This window comes from Bombus pascuorum, chromosome 5, assembly GCF_905332965.1.
Source record: "Bombus pascuorum chromosome 5, iyBomPasc1.1, whole genome shotgun sequence".
In the NCBI taxonomy this organism is placed as follows: domain Eukaryota; kingdom Metazoa; phylum Arthropoda; class Insecta; order Hymenoptera; family Apidae; genus Bombus; species Bombus pascuorum.
Window position 1 is genome coordinate 13861934 of NC_083492.1, and position 12276 is coordinate 13874209.

Below are 12276 nucleotides of genomic sequence, written 5' to 3' on the forward strand. Positions count from 1 at the left end.
AATTTTTCGACTGGATAAAACAGATGATAATTTAAACTTTGCAATTTTTTTAGGGGTATTGAACGCAGGTTAAGTCACTATTTTCTCTTTTCGTTGTACCATAGTAAGGTACGGGTTCGTGCCTTGGCAAGATGTCCAGCTTTTCCCAAGACCGCAGAACTCGAATCCACTTAAGTTATTTTTCTTCTCTTACGTTCTCATGCCAAGTCCTCCAAATTCACTAGCGGAGATACTCGATTCGTTTCTATATGGGATACGTGTTTTTAATACGGTAGCCATAAAAACATCTCTTATTCCCTTCCCTTCTGTATAATTCGCTCAACTATACCATCTTTCTAAATTACGTCTTTCGTTTGTTCCTTCTCATTAAATTAACTCTGGTACTTCACGTATATACATTTGTTTGGTGTTGAATAGGTAATGTGATTTATGGGAACTAGGATTGTGTGATAAGTTTTATTCAACGTTTCCTTGGAAATCATTTGTCTGTTTGATGTATTTTGAAAAGGTATTTTCAAAACCATATCTCTCTTTAACCTCCTGAAAGATATTTCCTTTAATTCAAACAATTAACATTACTATAAACGGTACTTTCTTTTACAAATGACCAACACTATCTTCAGCATCTACTCGCTATCTATTTTCTTGGGAAAATAAAAAATAATTATATATATATATGTAAATAATACAGTAAAACTAACATAATTCCATATATGAATCTAAATGGTTACGCTCTACAATGACAGCGATCGAGTGTTAATATCAGCTGAAAACGCATCAAAAGCAAAGGAAATCTCAAAAAAATCTCACCTGAAGTTCCGCGTACAAAAATATTTTACCACGGTAATAGATAAAATTCTCCTCTGAGAAATAATTCCATTTTAAATATTTGCAGCTATTTGTCAAAATGAATAAAACAGGGCGCAAGACAAAGGAAAGAAAAGAATAATGGTTGACAGAAAGAAAAATAGAAATCCCTCCCATAGTTGAAACGCAGCCTTGTTGCCTAGCTAACGTAAACGTTTTACTCGCCCACTGCATGGTCTATTAAAGCGAACGAGAATTGCAAATTACCTGCATTCGTTCGTCTGTCATGGCACATTGCGGTCAAGCGTCCCGGCGCCAGACGACGCCGCAAATGCGGCACACCTCGTGTCTCCAGCGTCCACCGGAAACGTACGAATATATTCCTCGAGGAAAACCCTTTGTGTCTACCCCTTTTTCAACGAATCAACCCTCTTTTTCTATTTTTCGACTCTTTGAACCTTTCGTTGTTGCCAGTGGTCGATTGTAGGAACACGCATTGCAAAAGAAATTCTTATCTTTTGTGCATTTTTATCGCGTGGTTTTAAATTTCTTTTTGGGTTGATGGTATTTTATATTCGAGGCATCGAAACGAAGAATACAGAAGCTATTTATATCATTCTGTACATCTTTGACTCTAGGTTCTCAAATTTAACGATGATACTTTATTAGGAGAAAAACGAAAACAGAAGTTTCAAACTAAATCGAAGATCCAAAGGTTTTCCGGCCTCGGTATAAATCGCAGAATAGCGTAAACGCCGAAGAGTCGCGTCGATTTCAGTCATGTCGGTTCGAGTTAGGTTAGTTTCGTCTTTCAAAGACAGATTGTCGAGTAGGAAGTGGCTGCTGGCCAAAATCGACTGAATTTACGGCTGGACCACCCCTATAGTGCCGAGATTCTTACTATTACGTCGTAATTGCCTTGACAGACAGCTTACAAACGCGTTTTCAACTTTCGAGAGGATGGAGAGTGCCGAATTCCCATAAAATTAACATTTTATTCGAACCATTCATAACCACGGCTTGAATGTGATTGCAGTTTCAAACTTTTTAGCAGATTCCGCAGGCTTGCTGAGTCTTTTTTTTCATTTCACATAGTTTTCTTTTTTTTACTGTACCTCGGCGAATCTCTAATTTGCTTGAAATACGTCGAATCCAAATTCGTAATTTACCCTAAATCGGGATACTTCATAAATTTTTTGATCTAATTTTTTCGGGAATGAAGTATCCTATGAAGAAATTTTACTACATATTTTCCATGTATCTCTCGTATGCAGAGTTAGACCTTTGGCAATTATACCACGATTATTGGGATACCGTGTACAGTTGGTACGCACAAGAAATATCTACGGTCTACACGATAAAATTTATTCATTTGTAACGAGGTTTAAGCTTGTAAATTCCAAACGTCCGGATCTTTGGAGGTATGTAGTTACGTGGATACATGGCTACATTTACGATATTAGATCGGTAGATGTTGACGGATAAATAAGTGGAGAACGGTGACTAGTACTTACTCGACCGATTCGAGTAGACTTAAATGAATCGATCGTTTAGCGCGAAAGGAACAAGCAATACGTCCGGGATTATGTAATGCGAACAGTCGCAAGAAAGGAGGCATTCCTTGCTCGTGTACTCAAGATTAGCAATGTTATTTATACGTATCTACTGTCTATCGAACAGTCTAATGCTTTCGAAAACGTTATTTATACCTAATATTGCATTACAATATTAAGAACTTGTATTTGAATTTATCGAATATATAACTTAAGGAATTGCGAAGGAAAATTAATTCTGTACTTTTAATTATTTGTTTAATTGTTTTATTTATAAAGTATGGTAAGTTGCATAATATTCACCTTGGAAAAAATGTAGATTCATAGATGATGCTATATTCGTATAAAAAATTAAATTACATTGATTGTCCAGAGGTTTTTCAGCTTGTTAAGCTTACTGCTTCGTTTAGGTCTTTCAGAAAATTCCCAATTTTCCACACAGATCTAATTATATTTTTAGTAGTTACATCAATCGTATTTGCAAACGTGCTAATTTACTTGGCCATCGATTAAACTTATTCTGCGAGTCGCTTCCTGCATTAAAAAAGAAATGATAGAAATGCAGTGCGTAATTGACTAATACCAATGACGCAGCATTTGTGGTAACTTGTTACCAATTGCAGGTATTTGTTCATTTTATATTGTTGTATTTATTTTTTATATCAAAGGGTCTCATCCCTATATAAATAAATGATAATAATAATTACCATAATTATATATACAGTATCATTATAATAATTGTTATTGTTATTATCAGATAAAGTCTTTCCGTAATTCTCCCCTTTTCTGCGATACCTTTATGAGAAAATGTATTCCTATCGCTAGTAATTAATAAAAAAAGAACAATTCTGAAGGGGCGTGTATAGGTAGATAAACAAATGTTTACAGTTCTAGAAGAAGTACGATCAGGAAAATCGCTTTTCTTGAATTCGTTCCAGGTCTATATTGGATCTACGCGAATCTACATAATGGATCTGCATGTAATGGATCTAGTTTGAATTCTGTCCAGATCTAGAATTAATGTACGTACATGTTCGATTTAGATTCGCTTGCATCGGTTTCTAGTTTCATCCAATGGCACAGGATTCGTTTATCATTATTAGGTAATCAACTTTCTTATTAATGGTAATTTATTTCAAATACTTCCTATAAAAATGTGCATAATAATTTGCATTACACATGCAATTTGTTTAATTTTGTAGCAGCAGGAAACCTATGTACGTATATAATGTTTCATTAGAAGTACAAGCATCTTATTTAAGTCTTCATTACAAAACCCAGACCTGGAAAAAGTGTCTTTAGTAGGTAAATGGTCGAGTTAATTAATTAACAAATCCTATTTCAAATATATTTTTTCGAAAATTTACTTCTCCGAGTTCTATTACTCTTCTATCGTGTATACACAATACACAACGAGGACAGCTCGAAGCCATCGCTTGGCGAGAGAATTCTCTCCCACCGAAAGTCCTGACTCGGCCCTGGGGAGAATCGAATCGTTTTCTTCTTGTTGTGTCGGCGTCGGCGGTGTCGGCATTCCAAAGACCGAACACGATGCAAGAGAACGGCCACAGCCGGCCACCTATCGTACTCGCTCTCACTTCGTGCTGCAGTTTCGCGTTCCTTTATGATTCTGCGTTCCATCAATAAAATCCACCCCCTAGCTCTCCCCTTTTCTTCACCTCTTCCTACCTCACCTTATTGTTTTCTCACCATCCGGACCACTCGATTAGTTTTCTTACATCCAGTTCTACTAAAAAAGAAAATTTTAAGGCAATTTTCTGTCGTAAATCGACTATTTTCCCAAGCTGCTGAGAAAATCAAGATACGACAGCTGTGACCGTGACTGAATGGGCTGACGACACGGACCGATCGATAGGAGCGAAAGACTAGAGGGCATAATGCTCTAGCGCGCAGCTGGCGATCGAAAGAAAGGAAAGTTCACAGCCGTAAAGCGTGATTTTAGCTCGTGACCCTACCTGCTGAACTCATTTCCACGCGCAGCTACCTCATATTCTTTACAGTTTCGTGCAACCGGTAGTTCTATTGATATCAGGGATCAAATTTATCGAAATAGATGTGTCAAGTGATGTTCGAAATATTAAGTTGGCAGTTCAAACTAAATATTTCTAGTAGTATATTATTAGGGTGGAACGGAAAAAAGGAACTAAAATTATGTGACTATTTTTTTGTAGTAAAAGAACTCCACTCTTTCAGATTAAGCATAGAAAGCAAAAGGATTGATTTTCGTTCGAATGAATTTTTAGGTTCCTACGTAAACAAAATAGTTTTAGATAGATAGATTTCGTTAAAGATTTTTGTATTCACAATATTTTAATTACTTATGATATTTCAATTCTCATAAATTTTGTTTTTGAAATAGTATTATTCTATATAATATTCATGGTATTTCCGGCATCCGCTGTATAATACGATTAATCCTTTGATTATTTACAGTAGTAACATTAATTAATGAGCATTGTTTGTTTGATTGTTTGCAGTAATAACATTAATTAATAATCCTGTTATCTTGTTTTAATTTTGAAAAAATTACTGTACATTTTTTCGTGACACGTTGTTTATCAATGAATATACGTTTGTTTTATTAACGACACGATTTTTAAAGAGTTCCAGCAAAAGCCATTTAAAAACGCATAAGATTCCACACACATAAATTGGACTCAAGGTCTCGTAAGTAGTTGGCGAATTTTTTTGGCGTCACGTGTGCTTGCTTTAAATAGAAAAAAAGTTAATAAATTTCTTTTTGCCGAATATATTAGACGAAACCAATGAGTGACGTTTTATTATAATATATCTTGAAAATATACTTTTTAATGACTGTTAAATTTAAACCGTTCACGTGTTCAACGCGTGATGTAACACGTTTACATAACTCTAAGAGAAGTTTTTTTTAAATTCCTATATCCAAGAATTGTTTTAATTCAAAATTTATTACATACTATATCACTACCAAGTAGTGACACACATACATATACATTACTCGTAGAATATTATCGTTGTCCATTTATTATAAAACGAATTTATATATAGGGACAATTATTAAAGTTTTTCGCAACGTCTAACATGATTTTTTAACATTTTTACACAAATAAAATTTCATCAAATCGAGTCATTGAAGATAATCAGAAGAACCAATTGTTTGTACAAAACTTTCTGAGTGGAGTTATTTAAAAAAATTGCCTGGCCAGTCGATTCGACTGGCCGCTTCCTCTCCGTAAATCGCTATCTGCGAACGTTCAGGAAACATTCGAGGATCGACCTTGGCCCGCCACGACTCTGCAGAATGGTATTAACAAGATTTCGGCACGTGCGTCGGAACTCTGACCGAGCAGGCCGTACGCGTGGCCTTTCGGCTCCCCTAATCGTCATAGTCGAAAAACGGCATAAAAGTTGGCATCTCCTAAGCAAAATTCAATCTTTCGATCTTAAAGTTGAAAAAAGATTTTTCTTTATGAAATGAAAATTTTCCGATATGTAGAAATCTAATTATATATGCATAGAATTATAGCTGCTTCAAAATGTATGCGAATATATGAAAATCTTTAAAGTACAGAAGATTATCGATCTATGAAACGCAGAATTCTTTTCCATTTGATTTTGTAATTGGAGGATATAGAGAAATAAGATTATGAAATTTTAGAGCAATAAATATCGATACTAGCTTAATGTAAAAAATTCTTGATTTATAATACCTCTATTGACAATAGTAATACATTTATATGAATATTCATAACAAACGATATATTATTTTTTGGGAGAGGAAGCTTTATAAACCGCTCCAAAATGTGAAAGATTTTTATAGCATTCAGAGAAAATGCGTATGAACACGCGAACACACGATTTGGTCACAGACATTGCGAGTTCGAAATTGAAACCTGGACGATTTAGCTAGATCACGCTGATCCCGAAATCATGGCAAACAACGACAACCATTTTTATAGCTGTTTCTTCGTATTGTCGGCGTCGATTGTCTAGAGGTAAAAAATGGATTGCCTCGAATTTAAGCGATCGAGTCACGCGATACATAATCAACTCCCAGTTCGGTGTTTTATGAGCTTTTAATTTTTCTATCTTCTCTTTTTAAAAGGCAAAGGAAGAAATAGAAACGAGAATGCTCGTGATATATGTCCAGCCATGATTTTTCGAAAACTAATAATTAAATTCTAAAGTATTTTTTTAATTTGATATTTCATATTTATTAATACCCCAATTACATTTTCAGTCGAAACATTAAAGAACATGAGAAAATTCCAATTAAATATTTAACATTTCTTTAAATATAAACAATATCTAAATATGTATTCATTTTTGTGAGTTTATGTGAGTAGCTTTATTAATTAAACAAATTTTGTAATTCCGAAATGAATTAAAACAGAAAAAAGATTAAGATCCGCGAATTCTCCAAGGAACGTGGATTCGGTTCCATCTGGATCGCTTCCGGTTCTCAATGTTAACTGTGAGTTTTTAATTGCACAAATAAAGAAAAACATGCGCGCAAGGGGCAGCTCTTTTCGTTCCAACTTCTTGTGTCCTTGACAGATGCCGAGTGTGTTCGCGATTATGCTCTAAGATCGGGCTTACATACACGCAAACGCAATAACAAGAGTCCGCGGAGGGACTCGTACCCGGTTCCTCTGATATTATTCTTCAGACATCCTTTCTCTTTTTCGTCTTTCTCTGGTTAAGACTTCTCCTCTACTCTAGTTTCTTCGTCATTTTCTTCTTTTGGTCTTGTTACAGCGCACCTTTGCATTCTTTCTCCGCCTTTCTCTCCTCTCACGAGTGATCTTTTTCGTTTTGTTGCTTCCTTTCTGCCTCAAACTTGCAGTGTTTCTCGTCTTCAATATTTCCATGTGTTTTACGTATTTACGCGAGTAGAAATATTTTAGGGAAAGATTTTTTGTTGATCGTAAGATCGTAAGAACTTTTTGGCGAATTGGCTAACACTTTTCTTTGCTAGTTTCCATCTTTCTCATTTTTCTTTCCTTTCGACGCGAACTATATTTGGATCGTTATTCATCCAAACCGAAGATTCAATCATATGATGTCATAGATGTATGTAAATATGCATGATTCGTAATATAACGCATCGTTAACATTTTCTTGACCTCTCTCACACACTTAATACGCTTACACATGTTTGAATTAGCTGCTCAGTTTATGCAGATTTATATCTTTTTATTGGGCGCAACTTTTCTATAGAAATGAAACTTAAATAGGGCAATTTATTTCAATTGTCACATATGCAAATATTATATTATACTTGAAGTATAATTTGTGCGATAGATAGATTTCAATATTAAAATATCTAAATGGATTTTTTAAGTGATCTAAATGTCACTTTAAATGAAAATATCTTTTCTTATTTCTTTATTTTGTGATCTTTTATTATATGTTTTTTATATGTTTTGTGACACTCTATGTTTTCTTCAAACCATGTCAAATACATCATCATATATTCAATACCAAATTTATATCTCCAAATTGATTTTTTCCTTGCGTCCCATCGCGCTGTCGTTGGAATCGAATGACTTTCTTGACGAATAATTTTTGATCAGATTTATCGCCGTGCCTTTTCATTTGCCCCTGAATGGCGCTAGGTGATGCAACCTTAAGATTGTAAGCCAAACCAAGCCACACGAGGAGATATGGTGATATGAACAAACTAAATTTTTCTGCCATTCGATAGTTCCATGGAAGAGTGTAATGAAAATTCTGCCGATCTTCATCGAATGTTACAATCGTTGCTGTAATAGATTCCAAAGGTCAGATTCTTCTGAAATGTGTACATAAATATAAGCATTATATTTCATTAGTTGTGTCCATAAAAATATGGATTTGAAAAGAGAAAAGATTTGCAAATTCTATATTTCGTATCTTTTATAATAAATAAATTTTATAAGATAATTGAAACCACATGGTTACTTTTATTTTTTAATAATAGTTTTTGTATTAGTGGAAATAAACTCTCAAAAAGTTTAAAACGCATAAACTTTAGCTCCACTGATTTTAGCTTAAATTTAATTCTCTTTTATATACGGTGTATCGCTTAATTCGTGTATGACTTCATATTGCGAAATATCATGTTCAGTAGTCTATGTATTTAAATTCTAGAAATTCTTTGTCCGTGCTTACACGCGAACATAGACGAATTACATGGAGTTTTAACGAGTTGTGAAATACTTTCTCGTTATCATGATATTTTGAATTTAATAATCCAGCCTTTCGAAAGAGGAACAATGTGTGCAACAGAATTTAATACAATTACGTTAAATTAAATTTTAATATATCCATACTTTAATATAATAAACTATATTAAAATCATAGAATAATTTCCATGAAAGCAACTGTTGTTTTTATATGCTCTTATGAATCTACTTAGAAATTAGTAAATTAAAAAAAAAGAAAAACAAGATTTTTCTCAATATAAAAGAGAAAATAGATAGATAAATCATTTGAACAATTATTTTTAAAATAATACAGAACAAAAATAAGAATAATTGAAATCCTATATTACGATTAAAATAAAAATTAGAGAATAGGAATTACAAATTCATAGTAAAATAATTATAAAGTAAAACCAGTGAAAAAGCTCAATTTATAATACAATAATTCTACGAAACATTTTTTAACGTGAATCCTGATGTTGCTTTTATCGCATCGAGAAATGCATCTGAACCTACAAATTAATCCGATCCAAAACGAACAAATCTAGAACAAAAATGAAAAGAAAAAAGAAATTGAACATACTCGATTACAGGAAAAAATTATTCATAAAACCAGTTCTTCGATTAACCAGTTAAATGTCCTTTGCATCATATGCATAATCACAGTGGAGACGTTTTTTAAATGTATATTACTTGGAGTTTCGAGTGGAACGAGTTTCAAGAGAGAAACAGCTGAAGATGGCTTCACGACACACGCGGGCATCTGTTCGTTGGCCACCTGTCGGCAGGTGCAAAACGTACAGCCCGTTACCTTCTACTCCTGTATCAATTGGCCCTTTTGTTTTCGCTGCTACCACCACCATTCCCGTTTTACTACGTACTACGTGCGTACGACACGCGTACGTCGCTGTTCCGGATGTTATCGACTCGAACACAGACCCATGGTGGTCCTTTCTCCCCCTTGATAAAACCCTTTAAGCTTCAGCCATATAAACAGGAAGTATCTTACACCCCCTCCTTTTGCCTATTTATCTTGTATTCAGATACGGATTGCGAATAATTCCTTGGGAACACCTGCGTGTGGAATGAACCTTTATTCTTTTTAAACTCGGCCTAGTTTCGCTGTTTCTTGTCCTTTGGTATTTTATGGATTTTAGTTTGGTTCGTTTCGAAGGTTTTTATTGATTGAAAGTATAGCGAGATATGCCAGGATTGCTTTAGTAGAAGTTTGTTCGTTCTAGCGTTAGTTTGTTCTAAAAATATATAGAACAATTTTTATATCGTAATATTCGAACACCACGATATCTGACAAATACGATGTAAAAATTATTTAGCGAGTATTGACTTAGAATGGGTGGAATAGATATTGATTTTGGTAAAACGTGTATAAAGATAAAAATAGTAGCGACACGCGCTTTGAAGATCACTTTTTAAATCTTCGATACATCGTTGGGCTGCACTTGCAACACTTCATTTTAATTTATACTTTGTATCTTGTATCTTACAAGATGATGATCATCGATGATATTTATCGCATAGATTGTAGAATATAAATTATTAACGTAATAAATACACCAAATAAGTATTTATTTCAATAACATGGCATTCTTATTTCAGGCTGCGATACTTCAGCAGACTGCCGAATACATATACCAGCTGGAGCAAGAGAAAACCCAACTGCTGTCACAGAACTGTCAATTAAAGAGACTGGTGAATCAACACGAGGGTGGCGATGTTCCGATCAAGAAACGCAAACCGGACAATCAAGGTGAGTGTGTTCACTTTGATGTAAAGGAAATTGACAATTTTATTTATAACGATTATAATGTGTCATTAACTAAATAGTATGTATCTCAAGTTGAAACTGTACAATACGTCTTAAACGTATACAAAATTGTGAATGAAATATTTGTATGATTTTACTATGACCATAAAACTAATCTATCATTCTTGGAGGAAGAACGCAATCTGCGAACGGACGATCACTAATTTACCCGCGTCATCAGAATAACTTGCTTTATGATACTGACTCATCGGGAAGATTCGTCGAGGAATTTTTTAATTTGTCGGTCGAAAGTGGTGTGGAGATTAATATAGGAGTCGTTCGTCATTTTCGCGCGAGTAATTACATTCCTGCAGGCTCGGCCAGATATTCTATTCTGTTCACAAGAGGGAAGAAATCGCAATCCGATCGATAGGATCGAAACTTCGTTTACTTTCCTTTGACTCTCACGGCGCAGCGCGATTAAATTTTCAATCTTACGCATCGGATAAAAATAGGGATGCTTCCTCTTTGTCTATAAAATCATTGATTTCCACTGACTAATAAATTATTTGAATATAATAAGCGTTGATTTTGTGATCGTCATTCTTATATTTATAATAAGTTTATAAACTGATAACCTTTATACAGACTTTCATTTCATGACTACTGAAAAGAGATATGACAAAGCAAATTTTATTAAAGATAAAAAGAAGAAAACACACACACAATTTAAAAATTCAGCGCGTTATTAATTAATTCCGCATTTTTCAGTTTTATTTTATAATTTCAGTGCAAGTAATATCCTTATTAAGAATGAATTTATTTATTATATATTATATATTTATTTTATTATGTTTATTATTATTAATTTAAAAGTCTCGAATATATTAACACATTCTATCCTAAAGTAGTTTACTTTCAGAAGTTAGTTTTGTGTCGAGCAAATCGACGATATGAAATACATTTAGAAACGTTAAATAGTGTAGAACTTAATCTGCTTTTGCTATATGTGATTGAGCAATGAATTATCGATGGAATTTGTTCGTTTCAGGAGGTGTCGTGGTTAGTCTACCAATGCACGTTAGCGAAAGCGGTGACGAAGGATTGGGCAGCATGTCCCCAGAACCATTGTCGGTAATAACGGTGACCACAGAGGGACATTCTGTGGTCAACAGTGAGGTGGTAGAACTCAGACGACAGTTGGAAAGGGAACGTCACGCGAGGTTGCATCTAGAGAAGCAGATGAGAGCTATACAGAGTCAACTGTACCCGGAAAGATACAGGGATAATCAACTGATCACTTATCAGCCTCACGAGGTAAATTATTAAATAATTAATTCTTTTTATTGCATTGATAATAAATAATATAGTACATAAAAATTTCTCTTAATTTGTGAGAACAATGTGCAGAATATGAAGAGGGTGAAATTCTTAATTCCTGCTCTTCAGGTGATTGAACATACGGACAACGTGATCGCTCAAGAGACAGAGGAAGCGGTAGCAGCACTGCAGGTAGTTTCCGTGGTGTCCTTGGCACCGGTTGGCACGACGCAGACCGTGGACACGTCTAGTCCGGATCCAAGTTCACCACCCCTGTCTCCACAACCCGCCGATATGGTACCAGAAGAGATCAAGGAGGAGGAGACTGGACCAGGTTCGCCGAAGATCGTAACGTTTGGTCAGAACCAGGTGTTCTCCGCAATTGACGAACAGACTACCGGTGACTCTTTTTCCTCGTCGAGTCGTGTCACGTACGCCACGACTACGGGGGAGTTTAAAAACGCGTCACCTCAATATATCACCACCAGCCCCAGCAGGCCTTTCTCACCGGCCGCGGAGCCGCAACGACTACCAAGCGTCCTCGAGGCCGCTATGAAAGCGGAACCGAAAGTAGAAGTTGAGAGGTGAGTGTTCTGGTTTCCTGGTTTTTATTTTCTGTTAATATTATTATACGTATTAATATATT

At 34.8% G+C, this 12276-nt stretch overlaps 1 protein-coding gene across 3 annotated transcripts in view; it reads left to right on the forward strand.

The window, feature by feature from the left end:
- Positions 1-12276, forward strand: part of LOC132907030 (helix-loop-helix protein 11) — a 160729-nt gene that overhangs the window by 129876 nt on the left and 18577 nt on the right. For all 3 annotated transcript variants that reach the window (XR_009658090.1, XM_060959766.1, XM_060959765.1), the window contains exons 3-5: positions 10163-10313; positions 11362-11627; positions 11760-12214. Coding sequence is in view for 2 of the 3 variants with exons in the window: in XM_060959766.1 (XP_060815749.1) it covers positions 10163-10313; positions 11362-11627; positions 11760-12214 (872 nt within the window). In the remaining variant the exon portion in view is untranslated. The remainder of the gene's footprint in view (positions 1-10162; positions 10314-11361; positions 11628-11759; positions 12215-12276) is intronic.